General features: G+C 37.4%; 1 protein-coding gene across 1 annotated transcript in view; it reads right to left on the reverse strand.

Annotated features, from left to right (window-relative positions):
• The window catches only part of SATB2 (SATB homeobox 2), a 191414-nt gene that overhangs the window by 48325 nt on the left and 115134 nt on the right, over positions 1-27955 (reverse strand). The window contains exons 8-9 of the mRNA XM_009237943.4: positions 11072-11284; positions 6163-6318 (exon numbers count right to left, since the gene is read on the reverse strand). Coding sequence (XP_009236218.1) covers positions 6163-6318; positions 11072-11284 — 369 coding nt within the window. The remainder of the gene's footprint in view (positions 1-6162; positions 6319-11071; positions 11285-27955) is intronic.

Genomic DNA, 27955 nt, shown 5'->3' on the forward strand with positions numbered 1-27955 from the left:
CTTCACTAGAATCTGATTTCTTGAGATTATACCAAGAGAAAAAAGAGGGGAGACTGGAGGGCTCAACTTGACGCTCACGCATCAAATCACTATGTTCACACCACTTAGTTTGGCATTTGGGAATCTGAGAAATTTCTTCACTAGGCATAATAATACTTTTCAAATGGTATTTTTAGCGTACATATATTAAACTTTTTTGAATTTGAATTTGGAACACCACCCCTAAATTTTAGTATATTTTACCCAGTTGACAAGAGTGGAAACTGGTCCATGATAGGCTCTCAGAATGATTGTGTTCTGAAGAAACCTACCTGGCAGCTACTCAGTCAAGGCTGTACACCTCATTTTTGCCTACCTTACATGTTGAATATAAATGGCAAAAGCAAAATCATTAGCAGTGAGACAGACCACCAACTCATTTTACACAGGGTATCCTATGGCCTATAATTTCTGTTAGTCTTTATACCAGAGAGCTCAGGGCAGCAATATGTCTACTTCCAGTGCCCTAAGTTATCCCAGCCCCAATAAAGGCATCCTCAAAATGGAAACTTAATAATATAGGATCAACATTAAAGCACTTTTTGTGCAAAATGGCAAAACTTTGATCTTTGTGCAACATTTTTTAAAGGCTAGGAAACTAAGTAATGAGACAAGATAATATTTTCTATTTTGTAAATTTACTCTCCTACATAAAAAAGTTGTCCTAAAAAATTATAGTTTTAACTTGTCTTATAATTATGTGTTACACAGTTATGATATCAATTAGGACATAAACATACACATACACTCCCATGCAAACATACACACATTGAAAGAAAAGATTCTAAAATGTTAATAGTAACTATGTCTGGTTCATGAAATCATGGGTGATCCATGTTTTTACTTTCATATTCTTCATCACTTTCTGAATTTTTTAAAATGAGGCTGTTAAATTACTTATGTAATCGTAAAATATAAATTGTTTCTTTAAAAAATGTATAAATATGTACCTGAGACATTTTAAGAAGGGATGCAAAAACAAGAATTAATTACTCTTTCTTTCCTTTATTTTTCTTTTATATAAAAAGAATCTTCCACACAGATCTACATGTTTTAAATTATTTAGCCTGTCAAGCAAATTAGACCACCTATAAAGAGAGATTTGAAGAAAAAAATAATGTTCATAAATTCTGAGCTTGTAAACTACATCTAAAACATAAGTACACTCTCACTTAGGAATACAATTTGTTAAGCAGTTGAGAACTTGAAACTTTTTTTTTTTTTTTTGTAGAAACAGTGATAAGGCATAAAGGTCAGTACACAAAATCCACTTAATCCTAATGTACATGAAGCATAGAACATACTGAAACCCAATCACCATGTAGGTCATAGTTTCTATGGGGAAAATGATTTTAGAATTGTGTATTACAAGCCAGAAATCCATCTCTTTTAGCTACAATGGGTTCACAATTATGCCTCCCATTCTAAAGTGTGCAGTAGGAAGAAAAACTCTCATTCCTGACTTTAGTGGCAGCTCCTGCAGCCAGTGGGCCTGCAAGGGCACAGGCAGCATGGAGGATTGACAGAGGTCTTTAAACCTTTGTAAAGATGAGGACATCTTACTAATATCATCTCACCAGAGACCCCCCTGGGTCCCTGTTGGTTCCAAAATCACCCTTTTTCTTTTATCCCAGCAGGCTCTGGGGCTGCCGCCTTTCATTATCACCATCTGGGGTTTACAACCAGGCCGTCTTTTTCCCCTTGTCTGTATGGAACAGAACAGGGTGTATCAGTTTCTCTCCACCTTCCTGATACAAAAAGCAAGTCCACAGCCCTTCTGAAGTTTTTGTTCGTTGCTTTATCTTTTTAATGGAGGGAAGGGAAAACAGAGATTAAAAATAAGCCCCTTTCCATTTCTCTCCCTACTCTATTTTTACCCAAACCTAGTAGGAAAAAAAAATCACATATGTAGTGTTGGATCTTTGGGTATACAAATAATAATAATAATAAATAATAAAGATTAACTCTCCTCTCAAAGAAAAAAAAAAAAGTCAGATGATCGTTAGCATTCTATGAGCTAACCTATCGTAGCCCATAAAACGGAGAAGATAGCAGGATATGAGAAGAAAAAAACAATCAGTGTCTGAGAAATGGGGTAACTGATGTCAAGGGAGAGAAATGTGGCTGAGGGTGTTGCCAAAGTACACAGCCGTCCCCGGAGAACCGCAGAAGATGTGCCCACAGGTTACTATGTTTTCTCTCCTCTAGATTTCTACAACCCAGATCACAGGTGATTGGGTAAAATTGGGAAGAAAGGGGGAAAGCGGCCCTACAGAATCTGCAGAAGAGGGCCAGCAAGATTAGCAGAAGCTTTTGAGGAACAAGGCATTCCTGTGGCCACGCAGACTGAATGTGGGGCGTTCGCTCCCTGGTGGCCCTTTGTATGTGAGGGTCAGACTGGAGTTACACAAAAAACGCTCCATATGCCTTTACATTATGGCTTCTACTAAGAACCCGTAACTCCTAATTCACAGAGAATTACCACTGTCATTCTATTCCATGATCTGAGTATTCTGCAGACAGAAACGGATGGTAATCCTCAGAATTCACACACAGAAAATTATTTTAAACCACTAAACTGGTCCTAAATAGAAAATGAAGGAAAAGTACAAGGCGAAATGTGCATAAACATGTCTTTCCCTCTGGTCTTATCCTTCTTGGACACCTTTCCCATGAAGAAAGGGGCAAGGGCCTGATAGAAGATACCTAATGGAAGTGGATGATGGACTGACCTAGCAATCACCAAGGGACTAGAGCTGAGCTGCAGGAGGTGGTCTGGGACCCTACAAATGCATCCTCATGTAACCTGTGCACTAGGGAAACATATACACACACTTCCCAGTAATGGATTTTCACAATGAACCAGTTTGCCACCCTTTCATCTCCTTTTCTGAACCCCTCTCCTTGCATTGTGCCTGGTTCCTACCTAAACACTTACAGCCCTCGAGGACCCTCGTGGCCCACCATTCCTACTCTCTCTAAAACTTTCCTCCCTCTTCGTATTCCCCATTCAAGGCTTCCCTAACACACAGGGCAGTGTTAGAAATTATTCTTAACAGCTGATTACAGCAATTAACACCAAGGATTGTTAATGGAGGGGTCATAGAAATTTCAAATGGAAGGAGAAGGTTGCTATGTGTATTTGAACTTGGCCTTCAGGGATTCAAGGCAACTCCAGTTCACAAGAGTACCTAATTGTTTCCCTAATTTCACCTTCAGGAGAAGGGAAAGCCCTTGCATTTGGCTCTTCAGTCACTGCAAGAACTTAAGATCCCTCCAAAGAAAAATAAAAGAAGGAGGGAAGAAAATGCAAGGGAAGAGAAAAATCTTTGTTCCTCTCAGTCCTCACAATACAATGGAGTGGGTGTGGCCACCTCCCACTGCAGCTTGGAGAGGTTAAGTCCTATGATTAGTCATGACTAAGAGAGATATATAAGTCTATAAGGTGTATATATATGACTAAGATATATATATCCATAAGGTATATCCATATATACATATATGTATAGACATATATGTATGTACCTACATGTCTATGTATAGACATATATATGTCTATATACACACACAGATACACCTTATGGATATATATATCAGTCTCATATATACACCTTATAGATTTATATATGTATACACATACACGTATATATGTATATATACACATACACGTATATATGTATATATACACATACATGTATATATGTATATATACACACATACATATATACATATGTGTGTGTATATATACACATACACACACACGTACACACATGTACACACACATAGATACACCCTATGGATAGCCACCAAATATATATGCCATATACCAAATCATGCAATTGATTTCACTAAATGTACTTTTTATCAAATGAATACTGATACTTATAAAATGGAGTGAATATCTTTTGTTAAATTGCCTTTGAAACTACCAATTAAATTCATTTTGTTTGGCAGTATCATTTTAAAAAAAAAACATAATAAACGTAATGCCTGAATTGCCTATCTAGTCAGCTATTTACAGTAAGGTTCCCCACTCATAAATGAAAATGAGATCATTGTCCCAGTGAAAAAGGAACGACCTCAAAGCCTCTTATCCTCACTTAAGCTCAATCTTACCTTCAGCATATTAATTCCCAGAAGTATGTTCTCCTCCAAATTCTACGAAGTCAGGGCTACTGATTTCAGGAGACATCAAAAATTTGGAGAGCAAACTTCTGCCAATTAGCAAAAGCAGCTTTCAATCAGCTACCTGAATTATTTTGGGAGGCTGGAGGCATCACTATTTCCAAAAGCCATACTGCTAAATCAACAGGAAGATTACAGGCATTTGGAATCAAGTTCTCAGACTGTGGTCTTCAGTTTTTCTTGAAAGCTGCTTATAAAAGAAGGACTGTGTGAAACTTTGATATTTACATCAAGTCACAACTAAGGGGCAGGTTTGCAAAATCAATTGTGCAGCTTTTATACTCACTGCACATTTACCACATATGTCCTTTATTACACAGTGGAAAACCATTAAATGCACAGTAGTTTTGCCAAGTGGCATTATGCATTTAACAGCTTTATTCGTTTAACAGCTCCAACTCTCATTATATTTTGCCATGTGGTACATGGGATTTTATGCATTTAACAGTTTAAGAAGGCTCTATGGTATTTTCTTTTCATGTATTTCATACTATGGTTGGACATTATGTCTTAGCAAACTGTATTTCACTGATTTCATTGATGAGAGAAAGTCAGAGTAATCTGGAAAAACTACTACACTGAAATTGAAAAGGGAAACAAACACTTTAATCCCTTTCCAAGTTCTTTGATATTCTACTCCCCTCCTTTTATCAACATCTGAAAATAACGTACATCAGGTTAAAACTGCAGGTAAAAAAGGCTAACCCTGTACTCTATAATTAATCTAAATATAACATTTAACTACAGTTTGAATTTTTTCAGTTTTAAAAACTTAATTTTTATTGAAAATCTTCTTGCTTAATAGAAATACAATACTCAGTCACTTCCTTTCTTATAGCACACAACAGAAGATTTGTTAGGGAGATGATCAACCATTTGATTATTTACATATGTAGGGATGAAAACATTTGTCATACAAGGACACAGAGGAAATCAAGCTCAGAATCAAAGGACTCTCAAAATTATGCTTTAACTAACTTTTATCTCCTCCACTCTGCATTAGGTGTTCGCCCTAGGTATAAATAAGTAAGCATGCACCTCAAACCTAGGATTCTAGGTTTGGGCCAAAGTTGTCCCTTTAAATGAAGAATTGAAGCAGACAGTAGATCCCATCAACTGTTGCTGCTTTCAGAAATAAAAAACCTAAGCATCTGTCTGCTCTTTTCCCCAGAGCGTTACATTCTCCACAATCCCAGAACTCTGAAAAATTTTACTGGATAAGCTTCTGTGTTTTTCTGTTAAAAGATTTTAGCACTTACTCTGCACTCCCCCACGTGTGTTTTCTCCTGAAAAAAACAACTGTATTCTGTACATAAAAGAAACACCTGACTTCAAAAAGTGTCTCTGGGGCTGGGGAAAAGTGGTTATTATAACAGAGTCGGACATTCCCCTTGTGGGAACAGGAAAGGTGATGAGACTTGGCTAAAACTTGGTCTCAGAAAGGTGCTGTTATATACATTCTAAGTTTTGTTCATATATATATATATATATATATATACACACACACACACACACACATATATATATATAAAGCGAGAGAAACAAAAGGGTACATTGCAGTGTTGAGAATAAGGGGTTTAGAATAATAGAATAAGTGTTTAGAATAAGGTGCTGTTATATACATTCTAAGTTTTGTTCATATATATACATATAAAGGGAGAGAAACAAAAGGGTACATTGCAGTGTTTAGAATAAGGAGTGAATTCATTCGAGGCTAATTTTTTTTAATCTTTAAAAGAAAAAAGATCAGGTTTTGGCTTCATCTCTATTTCGAACTCCAATGGGAATAAAAGCAAACGAGTAAAAGGCAGAACATGACAGGTTTCTTGGGGGTTATTATTGTTATTATTATTATAGGAACAGATGTATTTTTATTGGTGGAGGAAGGAGAAGGATCTAATTCCAGCCCTCGATTTTGCTCTTTTAAAAACCACTCACCTGACTTTTATTTGCAGCCACTTTGGCAAACAGGGCTTGAGACACCTTGGCCCTTTTCATCTCCTGTTGGATCTCGTCATAAATGGCAGCTGTGATGTTGATGTTGGCGCCATCCACCTTAATAGGGAGGTCTGTTGTCGGTGTCGAGGTTTTGGCCTACCAAGAGACCATGAAAATAATAATTTAAAAAGTGCTGCATTCAGCCCAGCCATCTGTGCAGAAATTATCAAAGGATTTCAGTCAGCTGATGCCAAACTGCATTAGCTACAGAGGGACACTTCCTGTCCATTATTCTAATCAGGTTAATTGTGATTGGAAATAATTGCAGTTCATTCCTATAGGACATGCAGAATCCTGTCAACCCTGTTCTCTCACAGTATCCCAGACGAAGGTTCACAGGTAGGATGGCTCTCCTAGACACCAAACTATAAGCAACCATCTAACTACAAAACAAACATGCAGAACACACACACAGTTAACCTTTTCTTTCTAAAAATGGCACACCTTGGAAGAAGAGCCAATTCTTCCAGAAAAAAAAATGAGTAAATGGGTAGAGGTCTCTAAATAATAAATTATTACTCAATTTAATGCACTCCCGAGTCTCTCTTATTCTTTATTAAAGCTTTACGTATGTCATTCGAGTATGTATGGTTTCCCATCATTATCATCATTATGCTACCCAGACAGTCACCTAATTTCACCTAGGAAATCAGTGGAAATGAAACAAAATTTCATTTCATAAAACTAGGCTTCAGAACGCCTTTGATGTGCCGTTTTCATTTTCTTAAATTCATATTGTGGTTTTATGTATTCTGCAGTGCTCGTTTTAAATTGAATGATTTCCCATCAGCTTTAGAGACAAATGAAGGACAATACAGAAGATGTCTGTACTTCTTGGGGTTAGGATAACCCTAAAATGTCTAAATCTACTTAATCCAAAAGACAGTCATAACATTTACTTGGTGTGAGCCCTAGAATGCATTGCTGGTGTCTAATAAGAGGGCTGAGACATTTTCTTAGAACCTCTGGCAGCAAGATTTCAGGAAAAGACATCCTTGATCCTTGTGCACTACCAGCCGAATTGGCCTAACCTGGGTTTTTTCTCTTTGTCCCCATTCACCCTAGAATCTCAAACCAACAGAGTTATCTCCAAATCACAAGTTTCCCTGTGTGGATGCCCTGAGCTGTTCTCTACTGGATCCAGCAGTATGCAGGTCCAGAGAAAGATGTAACAGGCAGTGTGGACTCTGTGACAAATGGTGTCTAGCAGCAGAACTTAAGGCCCTACGTTTCCATAAAGGCTTTACTTCCTAACAGTGCTCAGTAACTTCTGCCATTTTTCTTCTACCTCCTTCTCTCATACTATTTTCTAATTACCACAAAGCAATAATTACTATAATTTATGGCGTGCTTTTTATGGGCCAGGTACTCCAGAAAGCATTTTAACTTTTGTCTTCACATTTAATTCTTTTAAGATTCCAATGAGTTAGATATTATTATTTTCATCTTACAGATGACGAAACTGAAATAAAGGAGGATCTTAACCTAGGACACCCAGCAGCCAGTGAAGGAACCATGATCTGAACGCAAGTCTTTCAGGCTCGAAAACATGGGCTCAGGACACTGCACTACACACTGCCTCCAAAATCTCCAATTTATGCCAGGTGCTGTTGCAAGAATTTTCTTGCTAGGTTGAGACTTTCCCATTAAAAATTCAATTATCTGTAATTTTTTAAAATAAACTCTTTGTTCTGCTCAAAATTTCTAGTTAACCCACAGCGCTTTCCCTGTTAAGAGAACGTTTTAGCATAGCATGTCTGCCCTTTCTCAATTCAGTTTTCTTAATTTGCCTCACTGACTATCTCATCCTACCTGACTGGTCAAGTCTTCTCTCGAACCATGAGGGCTAAGACAAAACCCCTCAGCCATGTGCCCTTACACAAGTTACTGAATCCATCTAAACCCCAGTTCCCTCATCTGTAAAATGGGCATAATACCATAAAATGGTGACAACTGAATTCATGCAAAATGTTCACAATACCTAATACACAGTAAGTGTTTTAACAAATGATCATTCCTATCTTAGTATTGTTTTGTCATTATTAAGTACACCATGGAATGCTGGCTAGCTGAAGAAATAAAAAGAGACTGGAGGTATAATTTCAAATTTCAAATTTCTTCAATTTGTTTTTCAGCTACTAATAAAGTATAGATGGGGTCTGGAAAATAATCTCCCTGCATCAATGTCAAGCTGCCTGTGTGCACTAAATTGCTGACTCCAACTAAAAGGCTGAGTCAGTGAGTACTCCTCTAATACTTGTTCTCACAATAAAATCTGTACTGTACTATGATCTTTACTGTTGAGATATGCCTGTAAAGAATTTTAAGTCAGTAATCATGAAATGTTTTAAAAGACTTTAATAAACTCTCCTTTCTCAATCTTTACCCAAGAGAAAAAGAAGACAGTTCTAGAGAATGTACAAATGCAATGAATGCCATGACTGTATTCTCAAAAACATGTTTAAATATTTATTTTCAAACATATCAAAATTGTGAAATTAAATAAGAGATTTCCCTGCTACACCTATCCCTAAAGGGCATCTTTATGAATTTTCTAGATGGCATTCTGGTCAAAATAGGCAAAATACTGACCCTAACTGTGTGGCCTTGTAAGTCGGTCTGGCACTGAAAGCTATTAGGTCTTTGAAAAGGTACCTACGATATATAATCTTGTTAGGAAAATAGTACAAAAGAGCTGAAAACAAACACACAGACCTGTGTTAATTTCTAACAAGCAGAAGTAACTTTCTAAGAAGAGCTGCCTTGTCAAATGGCCATGAAGTATGGCTGGGCTCTTCTATAATGGTTTAATGGGCTCCAAAAGTGGCAAAAATATTGATGAATTTAGCAGAAGTAAATATTAGTGCACATTAACAACTTGCCCAACTTACTAGCTCAGTATGTATGTCCCCAGATTTTTTTTTAAATAAATAAAAATGCTTGGTTATACTTATCCAAAGTAAGCAGTCAAGAGACTTATTTTTGGTTCAAACAGTAACTAAAACTCATAATTCACTAAAGACTGAAGTGTAAGTAACACAATTTGGCAGTGCATGATAGAAAGTAATCTTCAATTAAAAGTTTATTGCAGAGTACAAAAATATAAAAAGAGTTAAAATGTGTGAAAAAATGGATATACTTGAAAAAGCTCAAATATTTCTACTAGAATACAATTCTGCTTCTATGCTTAATCAGTTCCTTAGAATTTATCAGAAAACGCAAAACCAAAGCTATAATATCTAAGCAAAACAACCTTTGGTTTTGAACCGCCCATTTTTCAGATTTGTATAAATGTATATCCATTAGGTCGGGCACGGTGGCTCATGCCTGTAATCCCAGCACTTTGCAAGGCCGAAGTGGGCGGATTACTTGAGGTCAGGAGTTCGAGACCAGCATGGCCAACATGGTGAAACCCCACCTCTACTAAAAATACAAAAAATTACCCTGGTGTGGTGGCATGTGCCTGTAATCCCAGCTACTCGGGAGGCCGAGGCAGGAGAATCACTTGAACCTGAGAAGCAGAGGTTGCAGTAAACCATGATCACACCACTGCAATCCAGCCTGGGCAACAAAGTGAGACTCCTTCTCAAAAACAAACAAAAAAAATTTATACCCATTAAATATTGGTTTTGAGAATTAGCACTCAGACAGAACCTGCAACTATATTAGCAACAGTGAATGGACTGGTCTTATCATAAATCTATCGAGTAGTAAAAGTTTAGGGGAAATAGGGGATAGGCCAGAAATGAGTGGGCTTGGATGTGAACTAGAAATGACCCCTGACTGCCTTGAGACCTTGACCCTTGAGTTAGGAGCTTTGAAGCACACATTACTAGATGTATACACTTGCATGAGGGCCTAAGAAAAGAATACTTTTCAAGTGTGTGGAGAGGAAGAATGGAAGTCACCAAATTCTGTGGGGAGATCATCCTAGGATGGAAAATAATTAAGGCCTACCTTTCCACCATCATTTTCTAAAGGATCATTGAGTGACATCTCAGTCATTCTGATCTAGACACTGCATATGCATGCTTCCACTGCAAGTGTTCCTCCATTTTGTCTTTTTCAGATTACATAAAACAGAGCTGAAACTACCCTCCGCCCCCTGCCCTCAGCCACCTCTACCCCATCCAGTCCAACCAAATAAACATACAATTTAAGGGAAAGCAGTGCGCTTGCTATGCAAACTCAGCTTCAACACAAATGCCCTAACTCCTTCTTTGGCAACTGAGCAGCTATGTATAAACATCCTAGAGCCTGCCCCTATGCCCACTCCTACCTTCCTACCCCTCACCTACCACGTATGGAAGAATGGGACTTCCTAAAGGGACAGAAATATAGTGTGGGATCATATATGGTCAGAAGTTCACATCCTCTGACCAACATGTTCAGCGGATTAAGAAATCATAGAATTGGCCATGCACGGTGGCTCACGCCTGTAATCCCAGCACTTTGGGAGACCAAGGCAAGTGGATCACCTGAGGTCAGGAGTTCGAGAAGAGCCTGGCCAACATGGTGAAACCCTATCTCTACTAAAAATACAAAAATTAGCCGGGCATGGTGGTTGGTGCCTCTAATGCCAGCTACTTGGGAGGCTGTGACAGGAGAATTCCTTGAACCCAGGAGGCGGAGGCTGCAGTGAGCTGAGATCATGCTACTACACTCCAGCCTGTGTGACAAAGTGAGACTCCATCTCAAAAAAAATAGAAATAAAATAAAATAAGAAAAGAAAAAAAGGAAAGAAATCCTTGAATTATGTCTCTCAGTGTTTGAGGGAAAACACAGTAACTAGTGAAGGCAAGATGTTTCCAAGACAAAGAGTGAAAAATACGGAAAGCAAGTTTCTCACCTGAGGGGTTCGGGAGGAGCTGGGACTGCTGGAGGCCGAGGAGACCATGCTCACATTGGGATTCATACTCCGTTCCCTCTCATCCTGGTAGATGCGATCTCGCTCCACTTCTGGCAGATTGAGGAAATTCTGCATGGCCCTCAGGTTTACTAGAAGAGACTGAGAGGCTGTCCGAGGGTCTTCTTCCTTACGCAGAATCTCAGACAACAATCCCTGATTAAATGGGGGAAAAAAACAGACCAAGTCACATTTGCAGGTATATGTGTGTGGTTTCTGTCTTCCACACCTCTCCTCCTTTGTTTGGTTTAACCAGCTCGCTGTGATGTCAAGAACCTCACACTAATTCCTTAGGGTTCTCCCATATGAAGGCAATGTGCTTGCCTTCTGGGGGATACGCATTATTTTAGGACTGTTCTATTCTGACACTTTATCATCACTGTAATAATCATCAGTGTACAGACATGCCAGCTAGCAAGGTAGGCACTCGGGAAGAATTGTGAAACTGCAATTACCACCAGGTGCCTCCTACAAGTATTTCAGGAACTGTTAGAACTCTCTCTGCTTGAAACTGGGAACACTTGGCAGTCCTGCTTAGCTTTACAAATCTGCCAAGTTTGGTAAATTTAGTTTCGACATTTAAACAGCATGGTAGATTTACATCAATTTAAAAAAAAATTGGCTGAATTTCTGTATGACCGGCCACTGTTTTCAATAGAGATATTTCTTATGCAAAAAAAAAAAAAAAAAAAAAGACGCAAAGCAAATGGCTAAATTGTGTTAACCCTCTGATAATTTCCCAATCTATACACACAATAGTTATCCTTAAATATGTACAAAGGGCACCCAAATCTTTTATGAGATGTCTTCATGAGGGAAACCCTAATCTCACCATTAAAGCAATGAAAATGAAGTCACCTCTGGCGAGGGGCTGAGCACACTGTAACAACAGTGTGCATGGAATGCCATGATAGGCCCAGATACTTTCTGAATGTGTGACTCACCCAAATAGAAAGATTTAAATAGGAAATTAGTGTTTTCATGTGCTCTGACGACAGAGAATTCACAAAGAAAAGGAAAATGCTGCCAAGTCTAGAGAAAAGTAGTATGGACTCCAGAAAAGGGCTGGAGATCTAAGGTGGGACATTGTCGTACTGGGGGTAGATGCAGATCTATTTCCATTCTGCACCCTTGTTGGATTATCACACAGAGACATCACTTTATATTCCCAGCTAATATATTGCTTCTCAGAGCAGTATGAGAACGGGGTTTAGGATTATCCCCCTGGGAAGAGCTGAGATGTTAATCCCATATCTTAGAACAGATGGGGCAACTCAAATCATGAAAAGTCACTTATTTAACTGTAGTAAAGTAGAACAGATGCCAAAGAAAGACGTTTCCACTCAGGTGAAAATTAATGCAAAGGAAACACTATCAGATTTCTAATATGTGGCTTAAATATGAAAAGGCAATGGAAGTAAGAGGAATATGCTATCTCTAGTTGTCCAAAAATCTTCAGGGAAAGGTAGGCAATGTTTTAAAATAAAGCAATGCATTATAATATAGTGAAGCAAATGCAGTTATAGGAAGTGTATCACATAGCACTCCAAGGAAGCAATCACCACTCAGAACATCACATAGTCAATTTTACTACAAGGAACTTACAAGTACTATGTCATCTGACAGTTTCACAATTTGGGTGTCATGTTACTTTGATTAGAGAAATTCTAAGTAATACTTGGTAGAAAAGCTACAGTGTCTCATGTGTGCGTCTGTGTCTGCGTGTGTGTGCATGCATGCATGCCCAAGAAGGGGACAAAGTAGGATGTGTATGTAAAAATAACCGACGGGTACATGATTCTTAAAACAATCCAGATTTCTTGTCATGCTTTTAGAAGCAACGAGTGAGACACTTATCTTCCAGAAAATGTGATACAATCTAGGTATCGACTCTCTGAAATTAAAAGTCAGTTCTGCCTAAAGCTATCCTACTTTCCACTTGCACTAAGCAACCTGAAATATTCATAATGAATTTGTTTTGAAGACAAAAATCTTCAAATGAATATGCAGAGAAGCAAGAGAAAAGTGGATTTCAACTTTCAATACCAGTAAAAAAACACTAAGGTTGATATTTTTTGAGTTTTCTTTAATGATAAATTCTGCATATAAAGGATGAGTTGGTCTTTTTCCTCTCTCTCCCTCCTTCCTCTCCCTTTCACTCTCATAAATTTGGTATTTCAATAAATTTCAAATTACTAAAACTTGAAGGAGTTTTAGGGTCAACACGGATAAATTCTTTTAGTTATTATGATTATACTCAAGAGATCTCAAAGGCAAAGTTTATAAACCTATTCTTCCCCTGTGAAATTATTTTAAGTTGTGGAGTTTATTATGGGAAAGGTTTTGGATACGAAATAGTGACATAACAAAACTACTGTTCTAATGGACCATGGCTCAAAATTATGTTTGTTCATTCTTAATCAATAAAAAAAATTTAAAAACACAGAGTGTTTTGTTTCTTGTTTCTTTCCATTTTGAAACTGTATAGCTTCTTCTCCTACATTTTTTACATACTGGAAAACCTTACAGGGAAATTAATCCATCTCCAAGGAAAATTAATATGAAGTATCCTTGAGAATGACTGCTCATCCATTTCTGAGGTGAAAGAGACACAATATTTGTATTTTTAAAGGGTGGTGGAATATACTGTTTCCTCTGTTTCATTTGCCTAATTGAAGATAAAGTCTCAAACCAACAAGGTAGCCAGTGTCACCTCCACATATTACCCCCAGAGAATCAGAACACTGTTTTAAATTATTTACTAAAACTCTCATCTGTGACGCTATGGTCCCAAAGCAGATTCTTTTCACCTCAGACATTTTCAATAACAAGTGGCTCACTGGTGGGCACAAGAAGAGTTTTAGTTGTTTTGTTGAGTCTTTTTCATTTGAGTCATTTATGTGCTTTTAACTGTTTAAATTGGGATATTTAAAAAATGTAGTCCAAATTCTGCATGCTTATAAATGGAAAGTGAGTCTATTTCGTTAGTTGAAAATCATCAGAGGAGAAAAAAATCAGAAGAAAACAGACAGCATAACTATCATACACCACAAATCACCCCACCTAATTATCAAGATAAGTAAATGTTTATCATATTGAAACTGTCTTGAATAGAACATAAATTAATAATTTATCTCACATAAATATTTCTAAAGCCCTTGCCACTATGTCATCTGGCATTTTAATTATCAACCAGCCAAGCTGGAGGTGTCACTTGGACATTCCCATTATGCAGCCTGGGATACAGAAAATGTGGCACGGCACCTGGGCACTGAAAAAAAGATGCACTTTTATGAATAGAAAGGTCATGAATATTGAGAATGTGCAAATGGAGGGAAATTAATAAATTAACCAGGATATAGCTTATTAAACTTTCATATCAGTAATCATATTAAAATATATTGCAAGTATTGAGTAAAGTGATCATTAAGTATTTTCCTCATCGTAGGCAACAGAACCTTCTCCGGGGACACATTAAAACAATTCCCTCCACAGTGTTAGCCGAGATTATGTAAGACCAGGAAACATGTTGACTAAAAGGAGCAGAACGAACATCTGCACAAGGTAGAGAGATACCCTCCAAAATAATTCTTGGGTTACAAGTCAGTGGAAAAAGAAGGAAGCTGGCCTTTTCCATAGCCTAATTAACATTTTGCAAGCTTCATATAATTTCCAGGACCACCAAAGAATACATGAGTTTGGCAAAATATTCATTAAAAGCAAAACAATTCAAAGTACGAAATGAGCAATAACTTATTATAATGCCATCTAGCTTGCTCATAATTTAGCCTGCTTGCTACCTCTACACACAAAACAAAGAATTGGGGCTAATTTTTTAATGAAAAATTAATGCTCTTATTTTTTTCTAGTATTTTAAAATATTTCTTTATAACAAATTAAATGACCTTACAGATTCTGAGTCTGTACTTTCTGTGTCAATGAGCTTTTGATTTCCATACTTCCTTAACAATTTATATAGTTTGTCCCAAATTGTTAGCATGTACAATACATGCTGATATTCAGAAGAGTCTGGGAAACGTTATCATGACTGGCTCTATAAAATCTGCTTCTAAGTTTTTGCACTAGCCTTTGACATCTTGTCTGGGACAGGTGAGAAATTACCTTTGATGGGCCTTTAACCCTGGAAGAGAGCAATAAGAGAACTCACACCTGGGCCAGGTTTTAGGAATGCTGAGCCTGACATGCCACTCCTGACAGCAACAGTTAAAGTCATTACTGACTAGATTTTAACAGATATCTGTTCTTTACGGCTCTCAGACCACAGGTAACTCCCTAGGATTAGGCTATATCTCTCATGGATTACCTCAGGAGCCCCTAAATCCATTATCTCCCATTGATTATCTAGGGAACCCCCAAATTCAATATACCTAGTCTCAAAAAAACAGATCAGTCTATTAATTCATTTCTTATTTATGATTGAATACAAAGTTCTGAGAGGGATGAAGAGATTTAATCAGAGACAGATTCTGCTTCCCAGGAGTTTACCATATGATGGGAAGGAGAAGGTATTATAGCAGCACAATGTAAAAGATGCCAAGCATCATTAATGCAAGCCAGAACTAGTGTCACCTTGGCTCAAAGGAGGGAGAAAGTATTATCAACTGCAGGATTCAGGGAAAAAAAATTGGAAGAGGTAAGACTTAACTTAGCTGGAATTTTAAATATAGATAGTACATGGATATAAAGTTACGATGAATATTGGGCAGCCTGTGAAACTGGGGAATATTAGAACATTTGAAGAAAGAAAGCACATGCCTACTCCAGAATACCAAGACAAGCCTCTGTTTCCTTACAAGCTGTAAAATAAAGTGCAAAAACTGATAAAGTGGTAGAAGATATTTTGAAGCAAAAATATAATAAGAGTCTACATTAGTATGATTCTGAACTACTGGAGTATACACAAGCAAACCAGCAAACATTAACCCCCAAAATGAAGTGATATTAGATAATCTGTTCAGCCTTTTTGTCACCTGCAACAAATTAGGCTTTCAATATGCAAAACATCTTCCTTCCAGAAAAACAAATGATCACGATTCCATTTAATTGTAACTTAATGAGGCATAATTTATTTTTTAAAGTGATATACACCAGGTGTGTACTGAGTAAACTGGCCCAGCCAAACCCTAGTACTTCCCTTTGGAAAAAGCCTCAAGCTAGCTAGAGACTGTTTTCCTTTCTGGAAATTTTGTTTCTGTTTGTGGCAGTTGAAATGAGAGGTACAACTGGTAACTTGCAATGTTCATCTATTTACTAAAACATGTACCTTTTGAAGTAACTTGATCCAAAAAATATTCATTTATCATAGAAAGCATATAGTAGGAAAGTGTTAGGTTCCAATGTGAACAAAGATAAACATTCAAATGTCATGTAAATCTCAAAGACAGCTTAGATGTACTTCTGATTCCTATGCTAAAAGTAAAATCATACGCTGAGCACTTCTTTAGAAATATTTGGCCTAGATAGAGAAAATAAGCCCTATCCCCTCATATTATATTTTAATTATTAATTCTGGGATGACACTCATCTTCAGAAATCAAGTTACATCTCTTTAAAGGTATATGATTCAGAACATGTTAGTGAAAATGTATTTTAGTTCATAATTATATATTGCTTTAAACAAATAGTGTCATAACCAATTAGTAAAGTTAAAACAAATCACATCCTCCCATTTTACAGATTAAAATTACAGAAGGCTAGGGGTGGAAGGAGCCTTGGCACTCATATGGGCCAACCATCCACCCTGCCCTTGGATAACCTATCACGTTTCCCTTGAAATGTCAAAAAAAAAAAAAAAAAAAAAAAAAAAGGTTCCTTCCAAATAAAGTCCCTTATTCCTCATGTTTCACCCCTTTTGTATGCTTGCTAGCCTTAATTTTCACATAATTCTAAAATATCTGTGTCCAGCTGACACGAAAGCAAAAAACTGGTAGCCTCTTAAGAAAACTATGTGATATCAAACCTAGTCTAGTCACACAAAATGAACCCTTAAATTTGAGTGGTCAATTCAGAGTTAGCCAAAGCGGTTAAATCAGTGACATGGCTGTAGAAAGTACTGGTATCCTACTACCTGAAAGCTGACCAAACAAAATCGTTTCTCTCCTAACCTCCAGTCTCTCATTTCCTTCTAGATACTCATGAGAGGCATTTCCACCTCAGTTCACGAATATTAACAGGCTTCCCTGGGTTCTGTATTCATAATCTACAACCTCACTATGAATCTGGCTGCTGAAATTCATTTGTGTAATGCTAAAAATACTCACCCCATCCCCCACACCCCAGAGCATTGCTTAGCCACGAAGCCAGAGTACTTAGTCTGATTTGAATAAAAGGTATACAGGGCACAACAATGACAATTTGATTTTTATTATTAAAAATGATGTGTTAAATCCTCAAAGAAAATGTCGTTATTGCATTAGTTTAATAAAACCTCTTTTTTATTACAATATTTCTTTATTAGGAAAGACAGCCTATGCATGTGGCATTTTTGTAGGATGGGGTGGATAGAATTGAGCATCTAAAGGGAATTAATGTCTTCTGCAAATACAAATGCATATACAAAAGTAACATTTGCAGACAAATGTTGTTACTATAGAGATATATTCTGCAAAGCACTAAAAGACTAGGTATACATGTGTATATGTATGTACACTGCAGTTGGAAATACTTTCTCCCTCCTTTGAACCAAAACAGCAATAGTTCTACCTCACATTTATGAGACATCTTTTGCACTGTGCTACTATAAAACCTTCCTCCCATGATACAGTAAACTCCTTGGGGGCAGAATCTGCATATTTTGCACTTAGCGGTCAGTTGGTAATATATAGGAATGGTTCTAAGAAGGCACCAAATGCATATTTTTTAAATTTCTGGGAGTGGGAGTCCTATCTTTGCTGAACAGCGAGCAGCAGGCTCTGGCAGGCTACATATTGAAAACATGACTCACATTATACTCAAGATCTTTTCATCCAGCCTGCTGAAAACAAGATAATTGAAACTGAAATTTTGGGTCATGCAAACTTCATTTTAGAGCAAATATTTCAGGCACCCTAAGTCTGTAATTTATTAAGTAAAACACTTGTCTCACAGATTTGTTTTATGTGGATACAATAAAATTTCACTTGTGCCAACTTTCTCATCAGAATACAGTACCCACGTAACACAAAGTGAGTAGATACAACAGAGCGTTCTTGAAGCCAAAACAGTCTGTGTTCCCTTAACTGCAATACCTTTGACCAAGCCACGTTTGAGCACGTACAATAGAGGAACTTAGCCAAAACCAGATTCCTGGCAACTTTAATGTTTTTTGTTTGTTTGTTTGTTTTTGCATACTTAATCTATGTAATGATTATCCCTTCCTCCTTGGTGTCTCTAGGAAGTCTTAGGTACCGGAATAAGAGGCTATGCACAATCCAAGTCAAAATTTATAAAACACATTAGCACCAAAAAGTGAAAGCAAACAGAACTGAACAGGTTCCCTTTGGAAACGTTTTACTAGTAGTGTTCTTCAGCTCTGGGCACATACATGGTTTCTACTCACACCTCAAGTACCTGGCACTATGACTATTTCATTCACAAAGTTCTGGGCCCTTCTTATTCCTAGTTTCCATGAATGTTCTGTAAAACAACTGTTGGCAACCTGCCCCCAAAATTTACTAGCTTTGGCTACTTTGTCAAAACATTGGCAAAAATAGTACTTTCCTAAAACAAAACAAATACATTTATTGAATATTTATATCTCAAATGTATCAGATGCCTTCAGATATAAGCAAAGCAGTCTATTAACACTTGAGCTGACTTTTTCTGAAACAGTTATAAAATATTATTCTTTCCTGCTGAAATATTTCTGCATTAGTTTTAATCACCTTCAGGGTCAAAAGCATCTGTTCTCACATAGCACATGGGACACGTCACAGTCCTAATGATTTCACAAAAGGATTACTGGTTTGAAAGTCTGTTTACCCCTGTACCTCTTTGAAGAAGGGATTATGTCCTTCATCTTCCACTCTGTGGTAACAGAAATGATTGAGAATAAAGTAGTTAGGAGTGTGACTCATGAAGTCAGACTCGCTGGATTCGAAATTGGGCTCTAACTGGACAAGGATCAATTAATCTCCCTACGGCACAGTTTCCTCACCTGTAAAACTAAAATAATTCTGCTTCCCTTATAGGGTCCCCTAGAGAGCTTCTAACTGTATGTGATACATACTAAGAGTTTAATCAATGTTAGCCATTGTTAGGATGCCTAGTATAGTTTCTGAATACTTAATATTTGATGAATAAATACATAAACATCACAGTACAATTTTTATTTTACATCTACAATTTTAAATATTCAAGACACTCTAGTTATATTTTGCTAAATGTCTTCTCATAGAGAAGGCAGAAAATATAAATAACTTATAGGAAGTGGAATAATTAAAACTGTTTGACATAGAGAAGGGTATAAAGAAAAATGTAATAAATCATATGATGCAAAATGACCACATGAATATTCTAGATAGCACTAAATTAAGATATTCAATTTATACTTCAGAAAAGTAAAACAACTTTCTCTAAGTAACTTTGTTACCTTTAAAAATCAGCTTTAATCTGTATCACTGTTCAAACATGGGTCATAATTATTAGTGGATCATAATTTAGCATATCATAACTTTCTATTATGAATTGGAATTAAAAAACCTTAGTACCAAAGTGTTTAATACATGTTAACAGCATTGTTCCATGAAGGATTTTTTTCTTTCATGAAGCCTTTGCTTTAGAAACATACAGATAAGGAGAGGTAGAAATGAGATATAGCTAGAGACAGACATACAGATGTGTGTGCACATGCTCATCTGTGGGTGTGTACCAGCTCATGATGTAAAAAGTATTTCTTATAGGTACTGCAGTCAGAGAACTTTGGAAGTAAATTCTGTAGTCTATACTGACAATTTTAGACACAGAACTGTATACAGAATTGAAACAACCTAGTAATTTCAAATTGATAACAATTACACTTTTCTCAGCATTTCTGGCCTTTAAACTTCCTTCACTTTATTTGAGCAAATATGCAATTAACCCAAGGCCAAATGGTCATTTCAATAAATGACCATGAAAGGAAAACGCCTTGTATATATTTTTTAAATTGCTGTAATTGAGCAATGGTGAAAAATATATAAATAACAGGATTTAAAGCTAGTGTTTCCTTGTATTTTTTTAATAAAAATCACACTGTAAATATAACATCACTCAGAATTTTGGGAGACTAGTTAAATAATACAACAATGGACTTTCACATTAAAAGTGCAAGTTTCGGCCAGATGTGGTGGTTCACGCCTATAATCCCAGCACTTTAGGAGGCTGAGGCAGGCAGATCATTTGAGGTCAGGAGTTCAAGACCAGCCTGGCCAACCTGAGGAAACCCTGTCTCTACTAAAAATACAAAAAAAAATTAGCCATGCATGGTGACACATGCCTGTAATCCCAGCTACTCGGGAGGCTGAGGTGGAAGGATCACTTGAACTCGGGAGGCAGAGGTTGCAGTGAGCCAAGATCATGCCACTGCACTCCAGCCTGGGTGACAGAGCAAGACTTCCATTTAAAAACAAACAAACAAGAAAAAAAACAATAAAACAAAAAAGTGCAAGTTTCTACTGAAATATACTCACTAGAGGCAAAAGTCCTCATTGAGGATAGAGACCTTTATCTGTGTGAAATGAGTCAATCATTCCCTGTTAGAGAATGGTGAAACAAGCTTATAAAACTTACCAAAAGTGAGTTTTCTTTAGTAAAAACAGAGAAGCCTGAATTTTCTAGAATGAGTCTGGTAACTAATTTTTAAGGACTTTGCACGTTGGTCAGGGATGAAAGGAAAAGATAGGCTGAGCGTGATGGCTCACGCCTGTAATCCCAGCACTTTGGGAGGCTGAGGTGGGCGACTGCCTGAGCTCAGGAATTCTAGACTAGCCTGGGCAACATGGTGAAACCCCATCTCTACTAAAATACAAAAAATTGGCCAGGCATGGCAGTGCATGCCTGTAGTCCCAGCTACTCGGGAGGCTGAGGTGGGAGAATCGCTTGAACCTAGGAGGCAGAGGTTGCAGTGAGCAGAGATGGCACCACTGAACTCTGGGCCTGGGTGACAGAGCAGGACTCTGTCTTAAAAAAAAAAAAAAGAAAGAACAAGACAGACCAGTATGTCATCATGTTTGCTTCTTCTGATTCTCTTGCATGAGTTTTGTGAAGAAGGGAGAAAAGAAAGGTCTTCTTTTACATACAAGTCTCTACTTCAGGTGGATTTAGAAGTGAGAGGAGAGTTGCATATGGCTGACAGCTGCTAATTAGCCTTCTCTATAGGCAGAGCACAAACAAAGCCATCATCTCCCCAAGCCTGTTTAGACGAGCCCTCTGACCTACCAATCCATGTTTTGTGGCTGAGAGTGCCTAAAAAAGGTGCCAATTAACAACAGATAGTCTTATATGTGCAAGGGGAACTAAAGGGAACCTGCTATCTACAGGGCTACCCTCAAGCAATCTAATAACTTTGAGACACTGCTATCCTGGGAGATATTAATATTATTATAATCTGTAAATCTATGAATTCAAGTCAGTGATCCTGAAATGAAAGACTGTTTATTTTATGAAGCAACCAGGGCCATCTCTTCCCACTTTATTAATTTAATGTTCTGAAATCAAAAGAGGGTATATTATTTACTTCAAAACTCAATAACGGGTTCATGCTTGATCTGCGGCATTTCATATTTACAGCTCATCTTTCAGTGGGTGGACTTCCTTTTTTCACAGGTTTCCTTGTCATTTTATAACCAGCTCACTGGACCATGGAGTCAAGACCCCTGGATTTACATTGTGTTCTATTACTGTATGACATGCTGCATGCTTGTATCTCTATTGGATAGTGAGAAATAATGATGACTGAGACCAGATGTAGGCTGACAGAATTCTGAATACCTTAAAGGTCAAATTTTCTAGAAACATAAACTGTATGTATGATTAAATTGTGCCAACCTTTGGCTAACAATATGTATAACTCAAACAAAGGAGTTAAAAGAGAAGTTTCTACTCCAAAAAACTGACTGGTAACACACTGAAGCTCAGACTCCCAAATATTTTGGTTGCCAGGATTTTCATGTTATTGCTACATATCACTTCCTAACTGTGCCACTTCAAAATATAATGTTTAGTAAATCCTGAGTCATTCTTAACCTTAATAATTTGGGGCATGAATATACTATAAACACTGTGTCAATAGAGCATAAAAGCAAAAGCCATTTCACATGAATGTTTACATTTTAGCAGTTGACCTTACTGTCAGCTTTCCTGATACATCATTCATTCTAATTTTCCAATCCATTGAAAACATTCTCCAGTTGCTGAGTGACTTCATGAATTATATTTATGATCCTTGTCTTAAGTTTCTTCAAATGATGTGGCTTTGATGAGTAAACTGCAGATTTTTTTGCAAAGTCTCATAAAAACTAAAAGTAGTCAAATGAGGACAGGTCAACAAAATGAGTTCCCAAAGGATTTTTAAAATCCTGTTCTCTATCACGTAAGACCAGGATGCCCAGCTTTCCCAAGCAAGGCCTTTGATGTAAGGTTGCAAATTGTGTAACTCTACAACTTTTTCAATGAACTGAAGGAGCAAGATACCAAATTAGAGACTTACTGTTACAAAAGAATAGCACATTTTGCAACACACATCTGTACTTGCAACTGAAAACATGTTTCCAAGAACCGGCTCAGAAGAACTACCTGAGACACAAAATGAACCTGAAACTTTCTTAATTATGGCATGATCTGCTAGAGGTGGGAAAAAAAACCCACACAACATAAATAATGAGTATGGCAAATGTTTCATTTTCAAATGATACAGTCTTCTTATTGCTAATTCCTTGCATAAGGATGTTTCCTGAACTCTGCTGCCAAGGTAAGGAGACAGTGGTACAGAGAAGATATGAGGATCACACCTAGTTTCCCTTTTCTGGCATTCTAATGCTCCCATTCACATGTGACAGGGCATCCGTTCCACTGGATTTAGCCTAGTTTGGATCAAAGCTTCCTCTACTTCATTTAACAGATTTGCTCAGATGGAAGGTCTCAGAGGAGAAACAATGTTAGTAAAAGGGGGATTTCTGAACATACGAATATGTAGGTCACTGGATTTTCAAATAAATTAGAGAATAGTTTATCTATTAAGGAAGATTCGCTGTACATATTTTATGAAATCATGCTTATTATAGGTCAGTGGGCATTCTACAACCATCCCTCAGTAATATTAAGTCTTAAAATACTGTCATAAACCTTTCCATCCTGGCATAAATCCCTGATTAATTTTTTAAAGTCCACAAAGTAACAAAGGGCAAAAGAATGCTTAAGGTTGGAATTCATAATCACACTGTCAAAAGGAAAAGATATAAACAAATTAAATAGTCAAGCAACATATTTCATGTACATAGGCGTAGTAAGTCAAACTATGTCAGCACTAAAATAAATTCAGGATATAAGCAAGAACGAATATGGAAAAAAAAGGAAACCTGATAGAGCTGTTTATTCCCACAGACACTATCTGCATCACTGCAGGAGCACAGGAGGAGTAGGGCCGAGAGGCAAAGCCACTCTCAAAACCACAGAATCACATAATTCACCATATAGACCCAGTAAGGACAGTTTTCATTTAAGTCAAGTTTGGTAAGTCTCATAAGGCCTTACATCCAACATCTGTTTCTGTCTCATTTTTATTCATTCTCTCTCTTTCCCCCACATTCAATATCCATAAGTCAGTCTGGACAATATCAATACTGACCCATTGAATTGCAGAGCTATAGGGGGCATAGGTTTTAAACAATAATACTGATAATATTTTCAAAAGAAAGGAGTAAAAAATTCTATACTAGTTCCATAACAACATATGGCTTTTGATTTGCAGAGAAAGTAGACATCAAACTATAGATAGGTTTTACTCAAACTACTACCCTATGGCATGACCAATTAGGCTGGAAATGGCGTGGATCTATAATCTGGGATAAAACGCAGATCCTCAGATAGAGACTACCACACAAATGATTTATTAAGATGGACTTCCAAGGGAAACTGCTGAGGGAGTGTGAGAAGCAGGACAGGGAAGAGAAGAAATGCAAGCAAAGTCCCAGCTTCAGCCTGGTCCTGCAGAGCACTCTGGAGTGGAAGTTATGCTTCAGAGCTGTCGCTACTACAGGAGGCTGGGAGCTGCCCTGTTGTCATCCTCCTGTACCCATCAGATGGTGGTAAGCATTTCCATCTCTGCCAGGATGAGCAGAGAAAATCAGTAGCCCAAACTGGAGAGATGTTAACGGAAAAGCCTAACAGCAGACGCAGGCTTTCAGAAGTAAAACCGTGGGCGGGGTGGGGGTGGGGGAGCATCAACAACAGAGCAGGGATGTTATCTGCCTGAGGCTCCTCCAGTGTAAAACCATCCATCTCACTTTGTGGCCACAGGTTAAAGTTCTTAGAAATGTATCATGGGATTGCCTGAATATTAATGACCAGGTCAGAAAATGCCTTATCACTTTCACCTTACTGTTTTCACTGGGTCTCATTTGCCATAAAAGTCTTCAGAGACACAAAGCAGGGCTAATCTTATCTTTCAGAAGACTAGCTTAAAAAAAAAAAAAAAAAAAAAAAAAAAAAAGAGTGGTGATACTCAGAATGTATTTTACATAAGGTCATAACGACCTAATGGCACAGACAGGACACAAGGCTCGGCCATACCCTGTGTCTAGAAACACGTCAGTCTCAGGCTCATGCTGGAGATCCCATATCCTGGCATTGCATGACCTCTAATGTGCTATATCCCTAGCCCAGAACAAGTGACTCAATTTTATGTTCCTAGTTTAGACCATGTATGTTTTTATTAGCAAACCAAAAGAGAAATGTAAGGATAAAAATAAATGAATAAATAAAAAATAAAATATTGGCAAAAGGCAGTCTATCTCTGACTGCAGCAGATGCCATGACTTGTCATAAAGTGTGGATAGGGCATCATTTTATCAAACAAATACATTTTATATTCTTAAAAGACATATTTATTAAAATAAACTAAAAAGAAGCTCTTGAAAATATGGCTCTATTCTCTTAACTGTGTTATTTTACATCATCAAATGATATGGTGACAATGAATCAGCCATAACAAGGTAATTAATAGTTTCTCTTTGGAGAACTGACATTTGAAATGTTATTTATTATGAATTTAAGTTTTTCATCTGGAAATCTTAAACATGAAAAACTGGGCAGGGTTTTTTGTTGTTTTTTTTTTAACAGTTCCAGCTTTATTTGTAAATGTTTACATATTATTTTATTTTATACACACACACATACACACACACGCACATACATGATTTGTTCTTGGTATAACCATGAAGCACAAATCCAGGAACACAAAATATAAGGTGACAAAATGAACACACACGATTTGTTCTTGGTATAACCATGAAGCACAAATCCAGGAACACAAAACATAAGGTGACAAAATGTATTAAAATGCTTTTTACTGAATTTGATAATATATGAATAATAGAGATCATGAATTATTTCTGGAAAATATTCAATAGACTGAGGATATGCTACAATGTTTATTTTTGTTTATTATAGCTGGCAAGTCATTATATCATCCATAAACGTTTGACTCCATTCAAAAAAGTCTAAACGTTTGGAAAATCTATGGTTGGTTTCATGGGGCATAATATACCATATTTTCCATTTGACAATGCTGCTGGTAAAACCAGCTGCCCAGTCCTGCTGTTAGTGACTACAGTACATACAGCAAAAAACAATCTGCCTGCTGACCTCCTGCTTAAGTTCAAACTATGTCATTCTGTCAATACCATCTACCTTGATTAGGTTGGGCTTTATACACAACAGGTTATGATCCCAGAGGGATGAAAAGCTTTCCTAAATTAAAAGCAGAATTTTAAAAGGAAATACTCATACATTCCTATGCAGTTTCCATTTGATATCCTCAAGGCTGGCCCATGAACTCAAGCTCATGTTGATTGAAAGTGAATGTTTCTTTCTAGGTGTCGCCATCTTACAAATTTAATGGCAGGAGGAAAATAATAAAATGTGTTCTATGCTTCAATTAGACCTTTTATAACTTGGCACTTAAAAGATGGCAACGCCAAAGAAAAATCATTAATCCATAAAAATAGACAAAAAGGATTATACGGGAGAAGACAGACCTCCAGGAGTCTAGGTCTTTGGCAAAGTACACACTCTTGCCAATATGGTCTGTCTTTGTTTTGCCTCATTGTGAGTCTTCTCTCTCATGCTTCATGCTACTTGGATAAAATGTATACTGTATTTGCTTCTAAAATCCAAAGTAATACAACCATGCTCTCAATTTTATCCTTAGCCAAAGGAGCTGTATACATAACCAGGCAATAAAATGTTGGCTAGCCATGAAATGCCTATTCACGCACATAAATGACAGATGAACGAAGACACACACACAACACACACACACACACACACACACAGAGACAGAGAACTGCAAAATACAGAGCCAAAAGATAGATCCTTCCAATTTTTATTTTGCAATAGTATGCAACAGACTTGCTCAAAAGGATCAGAGCCTTTCATAACCCCAGTCCAGATAACTATGGACACACAAATATTGCCCAAGTACTTTGAATCACGAGAGAAAGCGGAAGAGTGATGTCTGGAACATGTGAGAGTCTCTCAGGACCTCCAAACTCATTTTCAAGTGATGTTAACAGACTCTGTCAATATTAGAATGTATAAATTAGCTAAGAGTCAAGAGAACAAGGGATTTTACCTCTCTTGGCCTCCTGCCATACCTAAAATGTCAGCACCAAACCTCAAACAATCCCACTGTGTTTCTTCCTTGCTCCCAGTCCTGAAGTTCCAGCACCGCTGAAGACCGTTACCAAACCACAATGATTGGTATCATCACCAGTTCATGCTGTGAACTTCCCAAATCCTGTGATCTAAAATTGACCCCCTATCACTTCCAAACTGTCCACCCACTTTGGCCTCCCTTTCAACACCAAATTTTGGAAAGTGTCATGTACTTACTTCTGCATCCTCAACAGCTAATCACTCTTTAACTCCTGAATTCTGGCTTCTGTCCCCACCACTTTAATGAAATTATACTCTAAACTTCGCCAGTCTTTTCCCAACCAACTGCCAAATCTCATGACATGGTTTTAGGCCTCTCTCTCTTAACTTTTCAGCTCTCCACAAGTAGACAAGTCTTCTTCTGGAAACTCTCCACGCATGTCCTCTATACTCTCACTACTGTCTCCCTATTCTTCCATCTCTACCTGCCCCCATTCTCCTGGCATTTATTCTGTCTCTCTTTCCTGGGGCTGGTGCTGCTGGTGGTGGTGGTGGTGATAGCAGTGGTTCCTCCCCTTCTCTCCCCTGACTCTTCCTTTTCCTGTCCCAGGCTCTGTGACAACATCTCTAATCTCTTGCTCTAGCCCTGATAACTCTTCTTCCTAGCGCCAAACTAATATTTTCTTTCTCTTTTTTTTTTTTTTAATTATTCTAGGCTACATGTGCCCAACATGCAGGTTTATTACGTATGTATACATGTGCCATGTTGGTGTGCTGCACTCACTAGCTCGTCATTTACATTAGGTATATCTCCTAATGCTATCCTCCCCCCTCCCCCCACAAGCTCATATTTTCAATGATTGTTGCACATTTTCACTTAAGAAGTCGGTCAACACTTCAACGTCAAAATAACCCAATCTAAAACTATCACTTTAACGTTACTCCAACCACTCTTTCCATGTCTTCCTGGATTCC

This window comes from Pongo abelii, chromosome 11, assembly GCF_028885655.2.
Source record: "Pongo abelii isolate AG06213 chromosome 11, NHGRI_mPonAbe1-v2.0_pri, whole genome shotgun sequence".
Lineage (NCBI taxonomy): Eukaryota > Metazoa > Chordata > Mammalia > Primates > Hominidae > Pongo > Pongo abelii.